This window comes from Chaetura pelagica, unplaced genomic scaffold (assembly GCF_000747805.2).
Source record: "Chaetura pelagica isolate M959 unplaced genomic scaffold, ChaPel_1.0 scaffold138, whole genome shotgun sequence".
Taxonomy (NCBI): domain Eukaryota; kingdom Metazoa; phylum Chordata; class Aves; order Apodiformes; family Apodidae; genus Chaetura; species Chaetura pelagica.
Genome location: NW_009954215.1, coordinates 2,029,680 through 2,055,522, shown reverse-complemented (window position 1 = coordinate 2,055,522; position 25,843 = coordinate 2,029,680). Strand labels below are relative to the sequence as shown.

Here is a 25,843-nt window from a genome sequence, read left to right as displayed (position 1 = left end):
TGAAACCACAGCTGTGTAGATAACAGACTCTTCCATCAAGCTGCTGAACTGGAAGTACCAAAGACACAATTCACCAGTTCATGGACGTCCCCCAAAAGTTTTTTTAAACACCATTTAATTAGTGAAATCTTTATGTGCTGCTTCTACAAAGTGGTTATTTCAAAAGGTAAGGAAAAATGAGTCCAAAATCTAGAGACTGAAAGTGAAGTCAAGTAGTCTATTAACACTGCTTTTGCAAATCATTAATGAAGACAGCATGACCTGTTACTACTGAAGAGAAAAAGAATTGTCTTCAAGTATGAGAGATGCATTCACAGTAACAACAGAGACATTTATTTCATTACTTTTCAACAGAGTCCATGGAAAATTTACAACCAAAATGGAGCTAGTATAACAAACAGCAACTCACATAGCAACAACGAAAATGTTAAGTCCACATTTTCAACAAAAATGCATTTTAGTGGCTTCACTTCCTCAGGCTCCAGTTGGACAGAGCACCACTTCTGAATCACCGATTGCATCTCACGTCCGTCTTGTCTTCTGTTTTTTTGTTTGTCTCTTTGCATCCTCTGAGCCACCCGTGTCAGAGGCTGTCTGTCCAAGAGCACGTACTCCTTGCAGTCGCGTTGTCAGCTGTAGCAGTAAGGGAATAAGCTGGGCAAAAAACAAAGGGGAAGCAGCTTGTCACTACAATGGTACAGAAGGTCTGAATTGTATCATTCTTTGGAGTCATGCATTCCCCAAAAAAATGGAACCTATTGCATAAACAGCACCTCTACAGAGATATCCAAAAAAAGACAGCAAATCTTAGAAAGGAATTAACCCAAACTTCTGGGAATTTCTGATCCTCAAAAACTAAAATGATTTTTTTTTTTTTCCTGAGTCATCTAGCAGATTGAACCCTGAGTCTAGAAGATGACTGCAATTTTCAGTGGAGGTGCTTTCAGTGACACTGTAGAAAATCTTGGAGAATCCCAGGTTCTGTTCTGTCTTACCCATGTCTGAGAGGAAATCAAGCTGCAAAGACAGTTTTATTTTATCAGCAGAACAGAAATCCAGCTGTATCAGAGCAGAGGAGTAGGTAATTATACTCCTCTTGAGACCTTTTCACTAGAGAGAATATAAAGCTACAGAGACAAGACTCAGTGACTTGCAGGAGTTTTTCCAATCTGATTGCTCCTGAAGCAAATAAAATCACTCCTATTTCACTCCTATTATCACAGAGTCTGGTTATGTGAATTTGAATAATGCTATATTGTGGGGTTTTTTTCCCCCTGTGAGAAGACAAAATTCAGAAATTGCAGAGGTAGTTACCTTCAAATAAAGTCTTTTTAAAGGATGGTAATTGTCTGAAAACTTGGCTACATTGCATTTCTTAAAATGTGTCCCTTAAGGTGACTGCTGACTGCATCTCTGTCTGGATAATCACCTCAACAAACCCTCACTTACCACAGTACCGAGTTAGTATTCATTGACAGGACAATAATATTTGGATAAGACAAAACAACCCATGACCTACCTTATCGTGGTTGTAACCAGCCAACAACAGAAGCAGTGTCAGTGGTAATGCAATGTAAGATCCTTGGGCGATATCTTGTTCAGGCAGTTTTCTCTGAAAACAGCAAGGACCATGGATTTTTATTTCTTTCAAACAGTCATTTTGACTAAGAAATCCCTCAGTTTTAAGCAACATCAGCAACAGGATCACATCCAGCCCTTCCTAATGACTTCCTTCTAAGTACTGCTCTAAGATTCACTTCAACTTCAAAGCACTCCCCTTGATCAGATTCATTCACCTATTACCTTCCTTCTGGGGTTTGCTGGCTTTTAAAGCTAATTCACTGATGGCCAGTCTCCACTTTACAGTCTGCCTGGTGTGCTTTGATTTAACTATCACATGCTGCCCAAACCTGTGATCCCAATAATAATACTACAGCAACCACACTGACATAATATCTTTCAGGCATATCTGCATTTTTAATTTCATGCCATTTCATGTTTCCCTCATGTTTCACTGGCATCTGAACATGCAATTATGCAGAAAAGAACCAAATCCTATAAGCATTACAGAACAAACACTTCACTAAATTGACTGCAGAAGTGCAAAAAGACATTTCTTTCTCTTTCTTTCTCCCCTGATGCTAGTTTAACCCCTCTCCTTTACCCTCTACCTCAGGCTCCAAAAACTAAAGCTGTCTTCTTGGCCTCGTGATACTTCTTTCAAATACACAGAAGTCTTTACAGGAATTCTGACAACAACTCTACCTTTCTCCTTCAGCCCCCAGTTACTGCAGCCTTTCAATTAAATGTCATGGCTACAACTCCTTCCTGAACTCCTTACCTGCCTCCCATAACATACCAGGTTATCACAACCCTCCCTGATGCCCTGAATTTGGTGAAATCCAAATTGGCTGTCACTTTAATGCCTCTCATAAACCTCTTTATATTTACATTAACAGAAGGTTTGGCCAAGACCACAAAATCCATGCAGGCTGCACTACCAGACATTGCTCTCAAGGTGAACACTCCAACATTTAAGTACTTTGTACTTACAGTGGGACTAAAGACCAGTGTGATATGTTTATGATATCCAATAGCAGTGAATGAAACTTGAGGCAGGGTGTAGTCATACTGTGATTTAGACAACGTAGAATCCAGGAGCACCACGTAATTCTATGGGTAAAAAATACATACAGTCTACAGTGTCAGTAGCAGCCTGAGATAAAATAAAGGCAAAAGTCTTTTTTTAACAGACTTAAAATCTTCTGAGACTCTGGTCACTCCAGCATGAATACAGTACTGAAGGCACACCAGAATTAACACTTCAGTGTCCTTAGACAAAAACCTGAAGTGAGCTAGGTTAATTATTCAGCAATATTCTTACCTCACCATCTCGGAGCAGCGGTGGGAAATGGAAAAACAGGGATAGCCCTAAGTTGACTGTATGAATTGGGTTGTCAAGATTTTCACTTTTGTAAAGCTTCACCTGTGAAAGGAAGAAGAAAGCACAAATCAGGTATTTCTTAGCCTGCACTACAACAGATATTTCAGACATTCCACAGCCTAAGGGATAAAAGCACTTAAAAAAAATTGTGTGTTTTATAAACAGAAAGTTGTCAAGAACACCTAGAATTAAATACTGAAATAAATTCCTATTTTCTCAGGCTGAATTGCAAGGGCCTAAACTTCCCCAGAAAGAAAGAGAGCTTGCTTAGATGCTCTTCAGTAAGGTGATAAATTTTCCTTTCACATTTTCTCCTGCTCTGAGGTTTGGATCCTTTGGATGTCTCCCAAAAAACCCAACAGCTTAGCGATGACATCTTGTCAGGTGAGGTGCCAAACAGCCTGGTATGAAAGAAATCCAGGCATTGCATTTATATTTGTAGGTTAACATTTCCAAGAAGCTTTTAAACCTGAGAAATGGTACTATAACTCCTACTAATATCTCTTCTAGATACTTAGGGGCATTTGCACCCTAAGCCAAAAGGTGTGAGGCAAGTTTTTTTTATCACAGTGCAGCCTTTTGAATTTTGATAATTTCAGCTTTACTATTGGTCTCACACTCTCATAACCGTACTTTTAAGTCCATGTGTCCTATGGTATCGTTCCATTCACATGGTATCTCCTTGCAAGCACACATGCACCTCAAAAAATCCAGGTATTTTAGGAATTAATGCAGTTCTCTGATACAGACTCATTTCACCCCTGGTGTCTTGCTCTCCCTCTAGACACGGCATACCTAACCAGGAAAGCAGACCCAGAAAAGTACAGGCCAACCTGAGACAGTATTTTTTAAACTCACATGAAAAATGGAAACATTAAAGCAAAGCAGTGAGAAAAACTGAATTTCCAGTAACTCTGCAAAGAAACATTAGGAAACCAATGGCAAACAGACTTGCCAGAGATAAAAGGCTTGAACTTACACATAATGTGGAGAGATATTCAGAAGATGTAATTACATTTCCACTTAAATCAAATTGATTAATTTGCCGGAATGCTATAATATTAACGTCATCAATATCACTGTTCCCAACCTGCAATGTAAAAGAGTCATGTTTTTACCAACTGAGGAACAGTTAACAGAGCACAGTTAGCACAACATAAATATTGGTCACAATTTTAAACAGGAAGTGAATTTTGTTCTATACTAACCCCATGGAAACTTGAAGGCTTCCCAATTGCAAGTGCCTTTCCTCCCGAATGCACAGCTTGCAAGTACAGACTTATGCATTATCAGCACAAGGCTGATGTGACCAAGTTAAACTAAAAATTTAAGAACTGTTAAAAACATGCATTATTTTGGAAGAGGCAGAGCTACATACACAGGACTGCCTGAAGTCTGAACACTGGTCTGGGCATTTTCCATCTGTGCTGAGATGCATATTACTATGCTAGGATGTTGATACAATTGATTAATGAGGAATACACTCATATCATAATATAACCTACTTCAAAAATATGTAACTTGATATTATTCAAAATTGTTTAAAATACAAAATATTTGTGTTTCTAAATCCCATCAGAGTAAGAAAAAACATTTACTCAAATAATAACTACAGCCACAGGGAGGCCAGGGTTAGGCCAAGTGCCTTATCAACAGTCCAGCACCACTGAGGCTGCACAATTTCCTGCAGGGGTCTTTCAGATGCTTCTTTCTCCTGAAGAAAATGGCAGGCTAGCCAGGATACCATTAGTACAAGCTACTGCATACAGCTGTTGCTTGCAGTGCATAACCTTCATATGATTTTCTGGAATTCGGGTTGCCATGCTCTTCCCCTTCCTAAGTGGCAGCACCCTTAAAAGAAGAAACTGAAAACCTGGAAGATTTCTGCCCTCCTGTGTTGCTGTAAAGGAGGGCATCCTGGTCAGACATGTGTCTGAGCTCAATTACCATCTCCCACTGAAAAGTTCTGGGCCACTAACAAAGTCTAATTAACCTCTACTGAAGGTCAAGAGATAAATGCAAGGCAACGAATCGGAATCTGTAAGGATGGAGGAATATTTAACAAGTTTTTGTAAGTTTTCAACTCAAAGTTACTATCACATTTTGTAAGGATTTGCTAGTCTGAACAAAAATTTCATCTACATTAAGGCTGCAGAAACTGGACAAAATAACACGTAACAAAATCTATCAATCAAGAACTAAATACAAAGGTAGCACAATATGACAGCTGATGACATCCTCAAGTCACCGGTGCTTTGTTTCACATCATAAAGAAATGCTGGAAAAATATTACATACATTTATTCTCTCATTTCTTACTGTGTAGTTTTTGTGAGTGTGAAATAATTCTTTTCCCTTGTTTACTGTTTGGGCTTATCTTATTTCAGTTTTAAGCTATGATGCTGACACACAATATGGGTCCCATTTTTAAGGAGCTAACTTGCTGAAAGCCCCTTGTCTGAACAGAATGCATCCAACTACATTACTGCAGATAGAACAGCCATAATGCCTAGACAGATGCATTGCATATTTAAGTGAAACTGCAAAAAAAGAAAAAAATTACCTCAATTACCCGATGCTGTGGTAAAGCTCTTTCAATATGATCATTGCCTTCAGCTTTGAGTTGGACGTGATACACACAACCAGGCTAAAAGCAACATTCAGATTATAAATCCCAACACTGAATAAATACATCCAATAATTTTAGAAGACAGCAAGAGATTCCATTTAAGATACACCACCCAAAAAGACCTAACTCTATCTAGGTAAAGTTTTCCTTATCTCAAATAGAAAATTAAATCAGTAACACCATTAGGGGTTGTTTACAGCCAGCAAATACAAATGGTCTATCAGAGAATGTTCACTAGTTTATTACATTACAGTATTAAATAATCTGCTGTGAAGTATTTTAGCTAAAAAGAAAATACATTAAACAGGATTAAAACCTGATCAAATACTTTTTTCTACTTCAGCATAATTGCTTATTCCATACATAGTGATACCAGAAATTCAGCTTCCCTGTTTCCTGCAGAATGCCTTACTTCACATGCATGCTGTACAATCAACATCATACATACACCCTATATTCTACTAAAAATACAGTCACGGTATCTTCAATGTTTCTGGGAGGTCACCCCAGCATGCTGGCAGCAAGTGCCACAGACTGAGTCTAATAGTTTCTTCCCCCTTTACTAGAATGAATGTTCACTACATGACAGTGTAACACAGAAAGACTCAAAGGAATTTGAGCTAGCACGTTTTTATTGCTCCATTATCACACTAATATAAAAGAAAATGACAGAGAGCATTCAAATCCTTACCAGGAGGCCACGTAGCCTGAATTTGCCCTCTTCATCAGTTACTGTGTCTTCTCCATAGATGCTACAATCCATCTGTCCCACAGCTTCCACAGAGACTCCCTGCTCAGGCTCTCCATTTAAAGATGAAACTGTGCCATAACAACTAGGGGTATAAAGAGAACCAGTTGCTGCAGATATGCAGATGCTGTTTTAATGCATAGTTTAAATACAATTTATTGTTATAAATTATGGGAAAAGTATTTAATGTATTTAGCATAGAATTTATAATGTGTATTTAAAACTGTTTAAAGCATTAGAATTAGCTGCAGTTCAGAGCACAACTTTAGAATCAAAGTTCCCTGACCTCCAAGAACAGCAGCACTTACCCCTGAGGGGAAGGAAAGGAAGGATCTTGAAGTCAGACCCCTGAACTGGCAGGCCATCCTTAGAATAGTCTACTCCTGTCCCACTGGAGATAGCACTAGCCACTTCCAACACTTCATGGCAGTGTTTCTCCTTACAGTCCTGCCATCTAGACTTAGCTATATATCTACATGTATAAGAAAAGGCTACAAAAAGTACTTCTACAGCATAATAAAGTTAAATTCTGCCTTCAAAAGTAGCCTCCAAACCTTCAGAACAGAGGTGTATCAGAAGAAAAGGCAGATTTTGCATGCCTCCTGATGAGAGTACATAGCATTTTGCTCTACTGACCTGTAAGCTGTTCTGTAACCAGTTATCCGAATTTTAAGGTTCTGACCCTCCTGCACTTCAATCATTTGTGATGATGGTTCAAAGCGAAACTCTTTCATCATGGGTTTAAAATAATACTGTCCTGGGCTCTGCAAAGAGGCATAAAACAAGTTGTTTACTTATAGTGAAACAGAAGTCCACCAACTCCAAACAATTATGTTTCTGCAAGAGCTCTCTAAAGAGCTAAAACTGTCTGTCCTAATAATAGGCTAAACTGGTTGGAAAATGCGAGCACTGAAAAACAGGGAGCACTTTGTAGAGTAAACCAATGGAACGCCACCAGGTGATAAAGCCTGAAGAGGGAGCGAAAACCTTGGCCCTAAAACCTTACCACAAGACCTCAAGGACAGCAAAGTGACCAGGAGAGAAAGATGTCTGCAAGGAAACCATTCAGGCATGTCTAAATACACGTACAGATCAATTGTCTAATTATATTTCTTCGAAGATTCTCAAATGATCATGAAGAAATTGGCTTGTTTCATATTTACAGACTTCAAATTAGTAACTGAGATCAATCAATATCATCTGCTACCTGTAGGGGAGAAATCTCTTGCCAGGTTAGATTTCACCTATTTCATCTGCTAAGATTTTAAGTGCTGTCCACTCTGAGGGACCTACATCTTTCATTGTGTGTTAGGATTTCAAAGCAGACCATATATCCCCCTGCCACTGAAGAAAGCCAAGAGCTCTCCTATTTTGGAGGACAAATACAGCCTCACACATGGAGTCACACTCAGAAGAATCAATTTCAGCTTACCAGATTGGAAAAAGTCAACATGCCATTATCCTGTGTAAGGAGGTTGGACCGGAACACCCCTCCACTGAGAGACAAGAGAACTCCAGCAAGAGCCTGGTCATCCTCAGATTTGATCTGTTTTTGAAAAAGCGATAGTTTAAGAGTAAATAAGGGCTGCTTTACAAAGAAAGGTTTGGTTCAGAACCCCCTACAGAGTGCACTGATGTGCTGACTCTCAGCACTCAACTGCAAGCAGAGGAAAACTAGCCACATCTGCAGTGTACCCCCCCTCCTGCAAGACTGCAGAGCTACAGAAGCTTGTGCTCACAACATCTGGGCAGTCACAGCTGCACATAGCACGTGCCACCAGAACAGTGATTCTCTATCACTTCACAGGACATGCTGGGGGCCAGAACAAAGTATCCCAAAGACTAGAACCAGGCACTAGTTGGACCAGACTGTATGTGAAAAAAACACCTCATTAAGAGAAGGTGGTCTAACTCTACAAAAGCAAATGAAGCCAGTCTCCTGGACTGCAGGCTCTAACTTTCACTCTATAAGCCTTGCAAAATACCTTCTGTAGGGCAAGTCATGGTCTGCAACTAAGCTCATCCACCGAGATTTATTACCTCATGACAAAATCATGATAAGGACTTTTTACAAGGCCTTGTAGCAACAGGACAAAGCATAGTGGTTTTAGAATGGAAGAGGGTAGATTTAGGTTAGGCATTAGAAAGAAATTCTGTAGTGTTAGGGTGGTGAGGTACTGGAACAGGCTGCCCAGGGAAGTTGCAGATGCCCCATCCCCAGAAGTGTTCAAGACCACATTGGACGGAGCTCTGAGCAACCTGATCTAGTGGAAGGTGTTCCTGCCCATGCAGGGGGGCTGGAACTAGATGATCTTTAATGTCCCTTCCAACCCAAACCATTCTATGACTCCATGAAAATTATCCCCAAATCCCACAACCATCTGTGTTTGGCTGGGATGTGTGGGTTAACTTTTTGCTTGTCCAGCTCTTAGATGCAGACACTGCTCATTCAGAATCCGAAGTGTTTAGAACATTACCTCAAATGTCACCCCAGCAAGAGCAAAAGCTTTGAAGTCCCCAGCTGTTCCTTTTACTGCAGTCAAAACAAAGCCTTCTTTCTGAGCAGTAACTGTATATTCCAAGTCACTGTGGAGTGGCCCAACACTTCAAATAAAGGGAAAGAAGAATCCATATTAAAAAAGCACTTGGATATCACATATATATTGTGAAGTCATCATTGAACTTTAACTAAAACATCCAAAAGATGAAAACAGATTTGTTAATTACCTGTAAGCACCTTTGTCATCAGTGAAAACTGTGACAAGTGGGGAAGTTGCTCCCTTTTCACCAATGACAATCTCAACACCTTCCAATGCAGGATGAACTTGCCCTTCCAGAAATAAGCCTGCTTTTCCATGAATGTCTATCAGCTTTCCAGGACAACTCTCTTGGTCATTGCAAAAGAAATTTAAGACAAACAAGAAAGTGAAAAATACATTCACTATTCTGTCCTATGATAAGAGTATAACTACTTCCAAAGTGACTAGTCGACGTTCTTTTACCTTGGAACAAGACATCAACCCAAACAATTGTGTGGCCTCTTAACACATTCACAAAATCAGTAACTAAGTTCCAAGTTGTAAGTGTATCTCCAAAACAAACATTCTGGATCTGCTGACTGGTTTGAGGATTCATTAAGTTACATACACTGCAGCCACATGGAGAAGATTCCAACAATATTCCCTTCTAGCTCATATTACACTGAGCTTTTACAAAATGTTTTGAGATCAAATTCAGATCAGCATGTCATGTTTAATGACAGAAGTAATATTTTATTTTATCCCCTTACAATGTGCATAATAAAGAGACACATAAGAAGAGGTACCTAACATTTACCAGTGATTTCAAATGAAAATGAAGTATGTTCATTTAGGAACCTGAGGGCAAGATGAACACTGACTCAACAAGCAGCATCAACTGATTGATGATAACCCAGACAATTCTAAAGTTTGCTTTTTTTGTGAATATTTTTATTATTGTCATTGGTTACAAAGAAAACTTAACAGACACTTGGATTTGCTAAGAAAGTCAAAACACAGACATTGCTTTTGCATGACTATTTTTTAAATTAGAGTAATATGAAAAATTCCAAGAATCTGATGTAATAACCAGAAATCTAGTGCCAGCTGGTCTTTCAACACTTGGAAGCATATTCTGCTGATAAAAAATGTACTCACACCCTCTACCAAATACCCATGCTTCGAACTTCCAGAGTAAAAGTGGCCCAAAGAAATAGTTGCAATTGAAACTTTCCTAACATTACCCTGAGGAGCTATTCATACATTCATCTACAATGATCATTTCTGCCTTAAAAACCTTAAAAACTCCTTTCACATTAGATTCTATTTATATTTACCTCCACTAACAACTGTTTCCACATAAGGTGGGTAGAAGAGTAGCTCTCTGGATGATGGTGTCACAGTAATTTTCTCTCCAGACCTATAAGAAACAAGTAAGAAGAAAATTGAATTAGCAACTCGCATATAGAACAGGGTACTGTGTATTGACCCAAGAACCCACCTAAATACCCCAAGGAAAAAATATCAACAATAACCTAAGAGAAAAAAACTATTACGTGGTACTAATTTCCATTTTGCTGACAGTCAAAAAAAAAAACCAGCACAGATACCCATGCAGCAGCTCTTTCCTATATGGAATTTATCATTATTCTGATTGGTGGAAACACCAAACAATACTACAAAGAAAACAACTTGTCCATTGGAGCTTGGTATTACCTTGCCCAGTATGAAAATTCATATAAGAATGGCCCTTGGAGTTCCTCCACCATTTCTTGTACTGGTGGCTTTGTTCCTTCCTCCTCTTGACCCTTCTTTTCTCTCTCCTGTCGTCGGGTCTCAATTTCTGCCAGCTGCTGCTCCCTACGTACCTCCTGTACAGATTTCAGGGGCCCTAAAACTAAGGCAGGTTCACTGTCAATAGATGACCTGAAAACATGGAGGAGAAAACAAAATAATTTCCTTTCATATGAAGGGTTAAGAACTCATTCATAGGGACAACAGGCAATCTACCTGGCCTAACAGGAAAGGATGTACTCTCAAATTGTGCCTCATCACACTATCACCACTCATGAGAGTCTTGGTTTTACACTAAGTACCAGAGACCAGCTCTGCTTCAGGAGCCACAACCTCTCACAGAAGCACTGGCAAGCCAGCAGGTGTGCTCAATTCTTAACCCAAAGAACCTGTCTACAAGACTACCTTTAACAAAGTCCTAAACTAAAAGAGAAAGGCTGGAATTCCAAATCTGACAACATGATTAATATAGAAAGGATGAGTCATACAAAACAAGCACAAAGACTGGTAAGTTCACTTTTTTTTTTTTCAGAACTAGGAACTTTCCCGCAGAATCTATCTCTCAGGTGTAGAGTACACAAAGAGAAAATATCTTCTGTCATAAATAAATACTTCAATTAGTTGGCAATTCCCAGGAAAAGGTCTGAGTTCAAACCTGTCTGCTCCATATATTTGAACTATCCATCTATTTTGTCACTGTCCACTGAACAGATTGCTAGGTAAGTTTAACCATATTCTTTAAATCAGTTCAGAACAACGCATCGTTTAACTTTCCCTGGTCTTACATTCTCTTCCCTAGCCATTTCTTGCAGTCTCCAGCCATCTTTCATCTTATCTTCTGTCTCTTGTACAGTAGTCTGAAAAACTGTCACAGAACATTGCAAAATTCTCTATGAGGAGTGAACTGAAATATCATAATTACTGTTCCTACAACCACTTTAGATTACCAGGGCAGTTCTGTCACCTGCTTTAGTCCTCACCTATATTCTATTTTGACTTTTTTAAGAGAAACAGATACTATTGCAGAGAAACAGATCCTATTTCACCAAGGCTTTAAATTCTGTCTATGCAGTCCAGAAACAACAGAAAAATATGTCAAAATTTTTTGTCTTAAAACCTAGTAAAAATTTGTACAGATATGCACAATCTCATGATACTAATAATAAATTAATACAGTCTCACTTTTCCAACACAACAAGCCATCATAAAAATATTTAAGAATCAGCCTTCTTTTTTGTTTGCTTTGTTGTTCTATTTTTAATTATTAATTGAACGTTAACAAGTCACCACCATGAATTTGGTACAGGAAGACTTTTAAAAACAAGTGTCTTGCTTTTAAATCTATAGCTGTTCCTTCTATGTTGAAGGCATTTTACAAATCAGACTTTGTCAGGCTCAGAGACAGTCTGTGGCAACTGAGCTGGCTTCAAAGCACTTGCCAACAGTAAAAAAATCCAGCCAGTCTAGAAGGTTGGTATATTCACCTCCTCACTACATTGTTTTTAAAACCCTAATTACTCTTAGCTGTCGCAGTGTTTCTTTTCCAGCTGCTGTAGCTGCCCAGTACTTGCAGTTATAGTTTCATTAAACTCAGGGAACTCAAGGCAATGACCTGCAGGTAATTTGCTCTCTGAAAAGATATTTTCTACGCTCAGAAAAAGTTTAAGAAGCCGTAGTCTAGAACAACTGGATATCAGCAAAGCAATAATAAAGCTTCCATTGTTATCAGACACTTCAAGGCAGATCTAGCACCTCATACAATTAAAGCTCTTCACAAATCAGTGTGCCCTAGTTAGCTGTCTGTTCAGCTAAACATGAATTAGCACATTACTGTGTAATCACACTGCATGGTTTTTCTTTTATGACCCTCTTCACACCCTCTTCACACCAGTAACAATGCTCTAAAGTAGCAAATTCTCATTCTGAGGAAACAAAACCAAACAAACCCAGTGCTAAAGAGCTCAGACCTAAGGTAAAATTCTGAATTCTGAATTTTCAGTTCATTAAAGTGTACAAAAACTAAGAAAATAATTTATCCTGACCAAGACACACAAGCAGAAAGCAGCTCTATTGAAATGCAGTGACAACATTCAAAATGAGGGCTGGGCTACAAAGGACTTGAAGTTCAGCTTAGTATGAAAACTTGTTGCAGTCTAGAGTTGGATGGCATCCCCTTAGAAAGCAGCCACTGCAGTATTAAAACCAGAGTAAATATTTGAGAGAAATGTCTTTTTCCTCCCTTTTTTATAGACCCAAGACTTCTTTTTTCTTACTTAATGGTAATAGTCACATCCATTAGTTTATCTGTTACAATCATGCCAAGGACGTGGTGCCGAACTGCAGTGAGTGTCAGGATACTGGGAGAGGACCTGTAAATCAAAGTAACAAACAGATGAATTCAAGGTCCCCCTCCTACAGAAAATAACCAAATCTTATTTAGCAGAGTTTGTGCTCCCATCCTTAGTTCTGAAGTGCTTTATAAAAGGCAATACACAAATTACACAGCAGAGATGAGATGACAGCATATTGGGAACAGAGCCTAGTCCAGCTCTGAACCCCAAACCACTGCATGACATCGGCCAAATCGATTCTCTCCTTTGTGCCTCTTGCTTCCTCTCAAGCTCAAGCTGTTTTGATTGATTTCATGTAAACAATATCTTTACACACAGCAGGACACTCGCTGTCATAGTGGACATAGTTCACTAAGATGCCCCAAGTCTAATAGTGCTTTGCTGCCAAAAGAGCATTTCTGCTTCTATAAATTCACTCACTTTGTACTGGCTCTAATGTTCAGGACATCTGTCTCTGAAGTACTTTTAATTCACTAACACAGCAGAAAAAAATCAGATTTTAATACTGAATTCATTTTATGCCATGTTAATGAATTAAAAGTAGTCTGGGAGCAGGAATCCTCTTCTTTGGTAGCAAAGAGTCATTAAACACATTGCCAGACCATAGCCTATACCCAGTAAAATGTGGCTGATTCAGGAAGACCAGCACTGCTGACTTGTGATTAGGGTGAGTATTTATTGAGCTTGCCAAAACTGGGTAAGCAGAACTAAATCACCATAGAGCACCAGGGACATACAACAGTGGTACATGCCTCCTAGTAAACTTTCTATCCTATCCTTTGCATTTCAACTCCCACAAGTGATTCGCAGTTTCCACTGAAGTATCTCAGCTGTGATACAAAGCAAATCCAATGCTAAACAGACAAAAGGCTGACAAGATCCATTTAAAGTAGCAAAACCTTATTTAAAGCCTATGATTAGTTCATTATTTTTTTTAAGACTAGAAAGGGCAAGAGAACACATCTGATACACTTTGCTGAAGCATCCCTCTACTGGTTATAGCTTCTCATAGCAACATATACTGAATTGTAAGAGCTCAGCTGCAGCAGCTTTATGAAAGCACATTGATATGCAGAGGATCAAACCCAAATTTTCCTCTTACGTGTCGTAAGTGTAATATTCATGTTCAAACTGGTGGCAGGAACGTGGGGTCACTTTATATACACCTGTAAATATTAAGTCAAAGAAGAATCTGTTGAAAAACTTCAAGCTTACTGAATTCTCAAGATCACATGACACCTGAAGTATACAATTACAAAACTTGACTATATATGTACTGCCTTTCACCTAGATGTGTAAACTAGATCACCTCTGTTCAGTCACAGATCACTACTAGAAGCTGCAGTTTCTAATGTACACTGATACAAAACACAAATTAGGCATCACTACAGATAAACATAATTCAAACACAACAAACCAAACAAGATGTGGGACAACAGGACCAAATAGTCCCACAGCTGATACCCTTCAACTGATTATAGAACCACTGTATAATTACGAATGAGACCACTGGCTCATGAAACATTCAAAGCTGAAAACTGAATCAAAACCAAATACATTTTTAACTGTTTTGCTAAGAAACCATAACAGGAAATTAGCTCTAAGACATTAAGAGGGGGAAAAAAAAAATTCTAATTGTAAAACATTCTTTTTCCTGTTATGGATAACCTAGTGGTACTTTTAGCAGTTATCACTCAAGAATCCTGTATTGAAATGGAACTTCTATTTGTCAGTAACATTCTTATGACAGAACTCATATGAACAAGATACTTATTTCTAAATGCTCTTCATTCATTAAAGACCAAAGCCCTTCACCTATTTCCCCCCCCAAATTATTATTTTACTTCTGGAATCTACATTTAGGTCAAAGACTAAAAAGTAGGAGAATTCTAAAAACTTAGAACTGAGCATTTATATACAGATTTAATAAAACAATGCCTCTCAGAAACCTTAGAAACCACAACAGATTTTTTATTTTATTATTTAATTCCCAACAGTATTAGCTGTTCATTTTTCAAATTACCATTTTAGAGCTGTTACCTGGCTTTGAAAGACAGAATCTATTAACTCCTTTGGACAAGTTATAAACACCAACGTTCTCTGGTCCATTTCCATCCTGATAAAATTCCTGCAAAGCCACAACACAACTCACTATTAGTAACTACTGTCAACAAAATAAAAACCGTATTTGCCTAAAGCTACATTAATGCTTCACTTTTGTAGCAGCTAATAAATACTAGACCACTTTACCAAATCTAAGAGAAGAATCCCAAAGCACTCTAAACATCAATATGCTATATGACTCCCCAGAGACACAAGAAAGACTTGATTCCAAGCATAATCCAGTCTGCCTACACAAGTTCATTAAAAAAAGAACATTTGTTACCTACGTACCAGTGTAATTGCATGAGAAAGAGAACACCTCAGCATATATCCAGTCTGCCTGAATTCTACTCCTGAAACATCTTCCTCCATGACTTCCAATTCCAAAGACTTATTCTTCCAGCACCAGTCTTCATGTACAATGCTTACTAGAATACACACCACAAAAAGCATTTCAGTAACGTAAACCTGTGTGAAGAAGGCAGGTTTTGTGGTGTAAAAGCTCTGACTTCCCTGACAATAATCTTCAAAGCCAGATGTACAACAGATATATGCAGCATCATCAGGAACCCAGCACATCTTGTAACAGAAAAGGTATTATAAAAAGGAGCAATGAAGTCTAGTCACTCTGGAAAGCTCTACAATGTGCACAATCATTTTGATAGTCCAGGTAGCCTAGACGACACAGGAACCTAACTCCAATTTCACCTGGCAGAAAGGTGTTCTGACTCGTGTATAAAAAGAGCTATCTGTATATATCCTTTCTCTCTACACCTTCCACTGGAAAACAATTTATTTTCATAATAGGCCAAGGCGGGCTGGTCAAAGCATGTACTGCTCTTTGGAAAGATACTCTGGAAACAGAACTAGAATGTGCTCTTGTTCTCAGGTTTGGGATAAGTCAGTTCATGATAAAGCCCTTTGCCTCACATCCGTCACGTAGACCCTAAAATTTAGGGCAACTGTTACCTGTAAGCTGACAAAAGGGTTTAACTTACAAGATTAAGAAAACTTGAGGCACTGGTGTATAGTATTTTTCCAGATTGTCTCAAGTTTCTAAACTAGTTCCATATTGGGCATATAGCAACCATCGCCCATAATACCAGAGGTGCACAGATTCAGTCACAGATTTAGCTACTAAAGTAACACTTCAAGCCGTTCCCCACAATCCCACCTTTGTATTTGCCAGGTAGCACATTTTCAAACGTGAAGGCCACTGAGTCCATGTTTCCAGAGAGCTGCAGGTTGCGTTTTTCACCCTGGCGGCTCACAGACTGTAATGTCACCATCAGATCACCACAAGCATCTGCACAGAAAGGACAGCAGAAAATGAGACTGCATTCTGGCTTGCCAGCTTTGCCTCCAAAACCCCACTCCAAGCAAACGTGGAGTGTAGCAGGATTAAGGTTATTACTTTCATCTGGTAAAGAATATTTCCAACTCTTACTCTTATTTCTTAAGGACCTGTTTACCAGTGCTTTTTTGCATTCTTCAGGAAGCTTGAGATCGTTAATCATATTCTTTTATCTAATTGCAAGTTAACAACCAGAGGCCAGCATTAAACCCCTGGGTCCACCTTGCTCTGCAGAGGCTAGAGGGCCCAGAAAACATCTGAGAGACAGAACACCAAAAGCAGAGGATTCAGGAGATTCAGAGAGGAAAAAAGAAGTGGTAAAAATGACAAAAGTCAAACTCCAGTCACCATCTGCTGATATCAGTAGGTAATCAAGGAAAACACAAGAGACAACCTTAGACTAAAATAAAAAGCTTATGAAAGAAAACAGATTGCAAGCTTCTGTTAACAGCCTGAGCCTCTATCCTACACTTTTTCCCATGCACAGCTTTTTTTTATGTCTCTTTTGCTCTCAGTGCTTGTCTGATTGATGCACAGCATCCCTAGTGTCAGCCAGGAGAATTTCCTTCCAGAACTTACCCATCTTCTGAGGAAGCCAAACAGGTCAGAATCCCTTCCTGAGGAAGGAATACTTGCTTATTCCTAGCAATTATTAAAAATAGGTACATAACTTTAAGCTGAACTTTATTAAGGCACCTTATTAGGCTGTAAGGTCTCCCAGAAAAGAGCTCCTTTATCCATGTGCTGGAAGTTAACTTTCTTACCTGCTAGTGGAGCTAACCACAAGTGGCTTGATCTAAACAGTACTCATTCACACACTGAAGTTCACTTTTTCCATTTCCACTTCACTTTCAAAACTGGCTTACCTAAACAAGAGATCTTCCCAGAGACGGATGCCAAAAACTGAGAGAAGGTCACATCCATTACTGGTTTGTCTGTAACAGTAACAGGGAACAGTTTGGGTTTCAAAGCCAGCCCTGCCCTGGTCTCAGCCTCTGGAATGATTACCTGTAGATTATATGACATTAAGACATCACTAGGTTTTAAAAACTAGTCCAAATACACCCACCTTGCTGAGTTCAATCCACTTTAACCACCCTCCTAAATATGCTTTTCAAACTTCTGTATTAAAAATCCTTCAAAGAAGTGCAAAACCTCTGAGCTAAAAATCCTCAAACAGTTCAGTTTCAAAAGTCAGGGTGAATTTCACTTTGGGATTTACTGCTGCTTCTACATTAGGCTATTTCACTATCTACAAAGCCTTATCTTCCATCCTACACTATCTCCCATGATCCAAAATTCATGGTGGTTATGCTACAGGCTTTGCTGTGACCTGTAATCTCAGAATCATTTTGCTACCTGAGAAAAGTACATGTTCATGTCTTACTCACTGAATATCATATTACGGTTAAGTAGTAACCTAAGGCACATCACAAGTAAGAGGAGAGAGAGAGAGAGAGAGAGCAGAACTTGCAACCCCAATGGCCTGATCTCCTTTTAACAAGTGTATAGGACAAGGAGCATGGGAATCTTGGCTTATGAAGGAAAAAAAAATTTAAATGCATGTCATTGTTTAAATGGTGAATGGTGCAAACATCAGAAAAGGACAAGGAAAATCTGAAATCACATTCTCCAATTTTAGAAATTAAAATGTTTAAAATATTCTAAAACCTCATGACAGTCCTACAAGGAAGAAATGGAAGCTCATTCTTACCTGCACATTGTATAGACCTGGTTTTGCCTTAAAACAAAATGCTCCACGAGGGTCAGTTTCTGTTGTAACCAGTGATGCTTTGTCTTTGTCTTGAGGCATCATGGTTACCTTGTATTTACTAATCTGCTTGACTGTGTCAGGGAAACGAGTTACTGATATTTGGCCACACACACTGAACCTGTTAAATAAAAGCCAGACATCAGAGTAAATACCTTGATTTGACAAAGCTCATAAGAAAATACTTGTTTTAAAACCTCCTTAGAAAGCAAACCTCACTATGTTGAGCTACTAATGCATGAATTTGAGTTAATTTCTCCTGTAGAGTGTTCTTTTAAAAGAAATGCTGCATGAACAGTTGAGCAAGGTATGATTAATGGGATCTTACAACAGGTAATTTACTGGAACACAACCCTAGTCCACCTATACTTGTGAAAACATAAGACAAGATGACAAATTAGACGCTGTTAAATTTTACTTTTCATCTTCAACAGTACATTTTTAGGGACATAAAAAACTGTAACTGAGCATCTAACAGCACGCAGGTTTTTTTTCTAATTAGCCAGCTAATCCTGCATGAACTAATTGTCATTTTTGTCAGTAAATTCCTAGTTCTCACTCCTCCAGAAGGCTGTCACTATTTTCTCCTCCAGGAGAAGCTCCTGGACAGAGAACTATGATCCTTTTGTCTTCATCAACTCACACTTATCTCTCACCCACTGCTGCCTTATGCTCCCCAAATCATCCCATTGCCATTATGCAGGCTTGTGGCCAGCAGTCAGAGTCACAAAGAAGACAGACAACATATATCTAAGACAACTATGACCTTGAAAGTGATGAATAATAAAATGTAGAGAAATGGTACAACACTGGACTAGACAGTTCTGTAATTCTTGCACAGAAGGAGGATACATGGAATGCAACATCATCAGTAGAAAGCCTCTCTGTTCCTTTCTTGGTTCACATATAGTTCTATAAAAGCTCCATATACCCATGTCTTGGCATCTTCATTTGCAAGGGAGAGGTTATTAGGAGGAACTCTTAAGCCTTAACTAGGATTGAGAAAAATACCGTGGACAAAACATTACCTTGCACTCATGCCATCCTATTTAATTTCTCAAGCAGTATTTAGCTCCTCACAACAGTACTTAAGTCTGGGCCTGGCACGGGAAAGGACTGCTCATTTTCAAGACCTTATCCACGTATCAAACTACATTTTCATCATGACACCAGTACTTACCCTGTTGCAATGATATTTGCTAGCTGAGGTGTATTTGGTGCAATCTTCACTGTAATAGTATCAAAGAAGAGATGCTCCTTCCTGGCTTGAATTGTGTACGTGCCTGTTGTTATGTTCTCAAGCCGGAAAGAGCCATCAGCTTTTGTTTTTACTGTAACAAAAAAAAAAAGAGATCAGTTAAAATACAGACCATGTCTTGACTGTCTGTCCTGTGTCAAAAGAGCTAGAGGGCATGCACTGCTTTAGGCTGTTATTAATTTACATTGCATGACAAAGAAACAGTATTAGTACCCAAACTGTTCTACGATTCTTACTAGGCCAACCTTCACTTCTGTATTTCAAAGCACAATTTGGCATTTGGTTGAAATTTTCTACAGCAAAACAAATGAACACATAATACTCCTAAGCCAGAAAATGCAAAATTAATAAACGGCATGAAAACTTCAACAAAAATAGTGTATTATCCTGAAGGCCTAATTCCATCTCATATACTAGTCCTGTACTTAACACAAGCTTCCCTGTAGCAGCAAAGACCAAGATCCCTGCACACCTTTAATCTGATTGTTCAGAGTCACGGTGGCATCAGCAACTCCTTCTCCTCCAGGACCATTCAGCACTCTCCCTGTGACAGAGAAACCCATCACATGGAAAATAGGCTGAAATAGGAAAAAAGTTAACATTAGTCTTTACTCAATAAAAGCAAACATACACCTACAGCAATTAACAACAACTGTTTTCCCCACACATGCATATAAAAAGAAAATCTATTTCCAGCTTTAGGAAAAAAATGTACCAGGATAATCCTAATGAAAGCACACATCAACCTCCAGGCACACTGCTCCCCTAAGTACTGGATCAGATTCTCAAGCTACCTTCATCAGTGCAGTTCAGAAGGCCCAAGTCACAGATCATAATGCCCTAACACAAGGCACTCTGCAAACCATGTGAACTTACAGGCTCTCTGACAATCTGAATGAGTAAAATCAAGCAACCTCAAAAATTATTGCCCGCTTGCAACATGCACAAGTGGAAGTCAACACAGTAGAAAGCTTTTCCCTATTTCATTTCGTCCTAGAAAAAGTGACTGAAGTGTAGAAATACAGCACAATGCCAGATACTGTCTTCTACTTGCTGCGCGAGAGGGTATGTGTAACAAATGACTCGAAACTTCTTACAAAGAAGCTTTTCTAATATACACCTGCTGTCCTAAAATCAGCTGTACTTTTACAGGAATGAATGGCAAAAAGAGATTATTTCCTCTGAATATCTTACCTCAATTTGTAAACTGTCATGTTCTACAAAGAAGTCCAATCTAGATGGAGCAACATCAAAAGTAATTCTCTCTCCTCTGTAGAACGGTATCTGAAAGAAGACACAATTTTGACTCCTAAAAAGCTACAATTACAGAATTGTTTCCCTTTATCCATTTCTATGTCTTTATCACCATCAGACACCTCTGTGGAGGGTCGACCAGGCTGCAAACTGCCTGGAAAAAAATAAATCAGGGGGAGTTGTCTTGTAGACAAGAATAAAGGCTGTAATTCAAGACTATTTGATGGAAACCACAGCAAAGGTACTTGCACATGCAAGAATTTACAGATAGACTACCTGATCTCTAGAAGGGCTAAAGGAATGAGAGGAGTTTGAATCCCAGTTCTAGATTGTGCAGACTGAGAATGCAAAACAATCACTCTAGGCAGTTTACACACCATCATGCTCCCCCACTACCAGGACATGACACAGAGAACAGGCAAAAAATAAAACAATGCACATAAAGCACATGAGGTAGCTGTACCAGCTGAAATTTTTCATCTCCCAGTAGCCTCTAAGTGTGGTTCTGTAACTGGCTAATATATTCAGGTCATTCAGAGCCTTATGTGCAAATAAATCCTTCCTCAGAAGGACATCCATGGAGCCCTACCAGAGCAACTTACTTCACTGTCACACACTTAAGGGTGAAGGTTCCTATTCCAATTATTTAATCCAATTCAAAATACTTCAACTATTTCTGTTTTACTAGCTACAAAGTTATGCATGATCTAGTTTAGAAAATTAAAGCTAACAACCCGATGAATAAACAAGTAATGACCTTTCTAGCTACTTACCACAGTGTATTTCCCACTTGGCAGAGAAAGAAAGCTGAAAGATCCATCTTCTTTTGATACAACATTGCACAAATAGGATAGAGATTCATCTCTTGATTGGAATCCATCCACAGGAGAAATATTGCAGCCCACAACATCCTGTGGCAGTAAATGCAACACAACTTTTTTACCATGGGAGAAGAGAGAAACTCGTTTCAGGGGGAATGTAGGAGAGTTCAAAAGATTGTATTGTGAATAAAGGATAGGAAGTACAAAACGATTTGAGAGGCAAAATTTGACAGCATGGCTTACAATTCATGTATAGGTAAAAACAGGAAAAAAATAACCAACCAATAATGAACGTCATGGTAACAAGGACAGAAAACTGGGAAATTCCACATCCCCCAGGATCCCAGGAGTGCACTGCATGTCTTAACTGACTTCAGTTCTGTGGACAAGGTTCTCATCACAGAACAGAGCTCTATTTTAACCAAGAAAACAAAGTACATGACCAAACATTTTACATTAGTTTCATGACACACTTTCAATGTGGCAACAGAAACTGAACTTTGTCTTCACATCAAAAGGGCAAAGAGCAATTAAGACCTCATGTTGAAGACAAATTACAGCTACTGTACAGTGAATACAGGATTTGTCTGCCAACATCTTGTGGTTTGTGCCAGACATATTTACTAACTAACATTTAACAAGCAAAAAGGTGCAACTGGAAAAATACAGATCAGTAACATGTAGGGAACCATTTTATATTTTGCACTTGTTGCTTGCTTCAGTTCAGGTCTCAGTCTCCTATATCTTTAACAGCCTGAATGTCCAGTTACCTGGCTGAAAACAATAATGAAGAGTCCAAAAGAGTTAAAATTAACATAATTTTCTAATTTCTTGTGTTTGAAAACAACATAGAGAACTTAAACCTCAATTTTGCCAACATTTACACAGATAGCTACTGTGTTCCACAATCAAGTAATTCCATGGAGGTCACGTGAAAACTCAGCATGTAAACAAATGTACACAAGGGCCTTGCTTAAAAAAAAAAATAAAATAAGAGAAAAAAAAGAACAAAAAAATACAGCTTGAGGGGTTTTCTATAAGCCAAGGTCAATGAAGGACAGACATGAGTAAGGGCAATATGAACCTGGGAGCTATTTAATGGTTTCTTATTTATGTCCTCACTCATACTTAAAAGATACTACTACACCATTACCTCTTTAGAGACAGATGAAGAGAAGAGGAGAAACATGACCCCTTTCATGGGCTCTCCATCACTCCTTACTGACCCAGAAACATTGTAGCCAGCAACAATCAGAGGGCTAGCAGCATAAGCATTAGAACTGGTCACTCGCACCACTGTGTTTGACTGAAATAGAGAAACACACACATTTTCACCAAAAGTAGTCATCAGATCTCATTTACAGCACCTAAGTAACAATCAGCAGCTGTATATTCAACAACAGAAACAGAGGCCACAACAAAAGTATTCAAAAGAGGGTACACAAGCTATTCAAAACAAAGACACCAAAGCAAAGATACTTTGCAAAACAGTATTTTTCCTGTTTCATTGATTCAGGAATTGGTCAGGATCTCAGAGCTCCTCAGCAAGCAAGCAGTCTGATAGAGAATGATTAGAGCACCTGCCATAACACTGAAGCTCCTGCAAAATGTATAGGATTAGATGACCAAAAGCAAGAGCTCATTTCCAGTCATTCCACGTCTGGTTCCACTATCTCCAAACTTGGCCTGCAAGAGGCATTTTCTTCACTACTTACATTCATGAAAATTCTGTTAACCTTGCCCACTCACAAAAACTTTTCCTCACAATAGCTGATCTGGACAAGGTCTAGCAGACCTGCCCTCACTAAACAGATAAACCACAACTTTTGTAGGCTCTAACCTCTTTCAACATCCAGGTAGGATGAGATGCAAAGATTTCATATTCGCCAGGAAGCACTTTAAAGAAAGCAAACCTGTAAGGCAAGAAAGGGGTTACATCTCTTCAGAAATAGTCACAAACATTTGTTTACAGAAAAACAATTCAGACTCTATACATGTTAGAAAAAATATTTCAGAACAACTATAATCCGAGTTGATATGGCAGAACTGAAAAAATCTTGTTTAAATTAATATCATGCATCACCCACACTCACTTTCCTCCAGGTTGTGTAATAGTTGATTGTATGTTGATGTCACTACCAGCATTTCTCAGTGCAACCTGGACTCCAGCAGGACCTAACATCTGACCTTTGCTGAGAACCTGGCAAAATGAAGAGAAAAAATAGTATAAATGGATAAAAATAATGTGCAGAACTGAAGTAGAATATTTTTTATGAAAGCAGAATTAGCATAAGATGGAATAAATAAAGATAAAGGAGTCTAACCTTTCCATTCACAGAAAACCCTGTGAACACAAAGTTAATGTCACCTCCCTTTGTGCAAATGTCATTAATGCCATCCACATGGATGTCTACACTGGTTGGTTCTGGAGGGGAAGAACAATAAAGCAGTATAGTAGTCAGTGAGAGAGCAATCATGAAGCATTTCTACTTTAGCTTTATAAAAATCTCACAGAAACACATTAACTCAAGTACACAAGTGCTGCTCTGGAAGTCTTGCCTTAGCAAATTAAAGCACCAAAAAATTCTGAAGTTGAAAATCCTCTTTTCCCCTCTCATTGCAGCCGTTTCTTTCAAAAATCCACATTCCTTCAAACCAGTTCATAGGTTACTTTGTATCTGCCTTATAGCTTTATTGGCCTCTGGTACAGTAAGTACATTTTAATTATTAAAAGCACATCATAGGGCTTATCTCTCTTGAAAAGTGCTAGATTTCCCCTGTCAACTGAAAGTCAGAGATAGTGAAGTCCCACACTGCAAATACACTCTACTATTGTAAGAAGACATATGAGCACTTACCGAAACTCCACCCTAGGGGAGGCTCAATTTTAAGAATGAAATCCCCCTAAAAATAAAAAAGCAATAACTGTCTTCACAGATATAAATTCAATTTAGCTGAAGTATGGGGGGAAAAAAAGTGAGAACACAAGTATCACACTGCAGAGAGTAACACAAGACTCAAATGCCTCATTCTCCTTTCCATCTACCTAAGATACTCAGTTCAATAAAGCAGGAATATCTACTCAGGCAGGCTGGAATGCTGGGCTCACATCCAACCAACTAAGAGCAAAAATTAAGTGTAATCATGTTTATATTACTTTTAGATCAAACCTGGCTCATGTTAAAGCAGCTCAGTATTAGAAAGTGTTCAAATCTCTCTACCTGCCCCAACAGATGTGTTCTAAATCAGCCTTTAGGATTTCCATTAGGAGGTCCTACTCAACCATTCTGTCCAACCATGGGACAGCAAAATTTCAATCCTATTAAAAGCTCTGTATCAAAAAGGTATTAATCTACACAGAGATCCTCTTTAATTCAGTGAGCACCCACATATACTGTGCCACATATGTTCTGAAGTTCATCCATGGAAAGGCTAAGTATTAAATCACTGGGATCAGAAAGCATCTTACATTCTTAGATTTCAAAGGGAAGGATTTATTTCTAATCCCTAAATGAACTAGGTCTTTAAAAGAGCAAAACACATCATCTGAGGGCAGCTTGTATTTATTTTGAATCCAGACATTTTTCCAGTCTAAAAATACATCAAACTTTTGATACATTCTGAGTTTCCTGTATAATTTTCCTCAGACATTTTTATCATGTACTTTTAGTGAGTACAGCTGCAAGCACATGGCAACTGGCAGTAACTCAGGCTCCCAGTGCTACAGTCACACAGATGAGTTGCACAAACACAACAACACAGCCGAAGTTACCTGGCTTTTCTCATGGTAATACTTAGCACTGAGAAATTAAATCATTGCATTACAAAAAGAAACACATGAAAGTTTAGCCCAAAACTAACTAAATTATGTCCTGATTGAGATGTTTTGTGGGTAGGTGTTATTCTGATGTTTAATCTGCTGGCAGCTCCTGCCCTCAGCCTAAAGGAGACAGAACTGGTATTTCAGTCTCTTACCTTATCATAGAGGGGAATCATGAAATACCCATTGTTTGGAGCACAATCTGTCTGGTATTTCAGAGTACCATGCTTTGTATACAGCTTAATCTAAAAGGAAAAAGACAGAAAAATACACTGAAATACGTGAGCAAGGCTGGCACCAGGCATTCACTGACCAAGTGCTTTTACACAGCAGCATTCGCTTGTCCCCAGCGGTTAACAGGGAGAAGGTTTATTGCAAGAAAACCACAACCCGCCAGGCAAAGCCGGCAGAGTTCAGCCCCGGGCAGGGAAGGACGCGCAGCCAGACCCCAGGCCCTGCAGCCGGACAGGGGGCGAGG

The 25,843-nt window shown here is 38.8% G+C and overlaps 1 protein-coding gene across 1 annotated transcript in view; it reads right to left on the bottom strand.

Annotated features, from left to right (window-relative positions):
* Window positions 1–283: 283 nt before the first annotated feature.
* LOC104393709 (nodal modulator 1) overlaps window positions 284–25,843 on the bottom strand; it is a 28,644-nt gene continuing 3,084 nt past the window's right edge. Inside the window, exons 2-31 of the mRNA XM_010003223.1 lie at window positions 25,521–25,610; window positions 24,404–24,449; window positions 23,870–23,970; window positions 23,639–23,745; window positions 23,386–23,458; window positions 22,699–22,851; window positions 21,498–21,635; window positions 20,665–20,754; window positions 19,943–20,048; window positions 19,393–19,543; window positions 18,156–18,333; window positions 17,308–17,449; window positions 16,262–16,393; window positions 15,379–15,515; window positions 15,025–15,112; window positions 14,087–14,150; window positions 12,907–13,002; window positions 10,556–10,765; window positions 10,177–10,259; window positions 9,048–9,207; window positions 8,798–8,924; window positions 7,753–7,866; window positions 6,957–7,084; window positions 6,264–6,405; window positions 5,507–5,590; window positions 3,924–4,034; window positions 2,885–2,986; window positions 2,554–2,673; window positions 1,520–1,612; window positions 284–654 (exon numbers count right to left, since the gene is read on the bottom strand). Coding sequence (XP_010001525.1) covers window positions 523–654; window positions 1,520–1,612; window positions 2,554–2,673; window positions 2,885–2,986; window positions 3,924–4,034; window positions 5,507–5,590; window positions 6,264–6,405; window positions 6,957–7,084; window positions 7,753–7,866; window positions 8,798–8,924; window positions 9,048–9,207; window positions 10,177–10,259; window positions 10,556–10,765; window positions 12,907–13,002; window positions 14,087–14,150; window positions 15,025–15,112; window positions 15,379–15,515; window positions 16,262–16,393; window positions 17,308–17,449; window positions 18,156–18,333; window positions 19,393–19,543; window positions 19,943–20,048; window positions 20,665–20,754; window positions 21,498–21,635; window positions 22,699–22,851; window positions 23,386–23,458; window positions 23,639–23,745; window positions 23,870–23,970; window positions 24,404–24,449; window positions 25,521–25,610 — 3,498 coding nt within the window. The 3' untranslated portion in view covers window positions 284–522. The remainder of the gene's footprint in view (window positions 655–1,519; window positions 1,613–2,553; window positions 2,674–2,884; window positions 2,987–3,923; window positions 4,035–5,506; window positions 5,591–6,263; window positions 6,406–6,956; window positions 7,085–7,752; window positions 7,867–8,797; window positions 8,925–9,047; window positions 9,208–10,176; window positions 10,260–10,555; window positions 10,766–12,906; window positions 13,003–14,086; window positions 14,151–15,024; window positions 15,113–15,378; window positions 15,516–16,261; window positions 16,394–17,307; window positions 17,450–18,155; window positions 18,334–19,392; window positions 19,544–19,942; window positions 20,049–20,664; window positions 20,755–21,497; window positions 21,636–22,698; window positions 22,852–23,385; window positions 23,459–23,638; window positions 23,746–23,869; window positions 23,971–24,403; window positions 24,450–25,520; window positions 25,611–25,843) is intronic.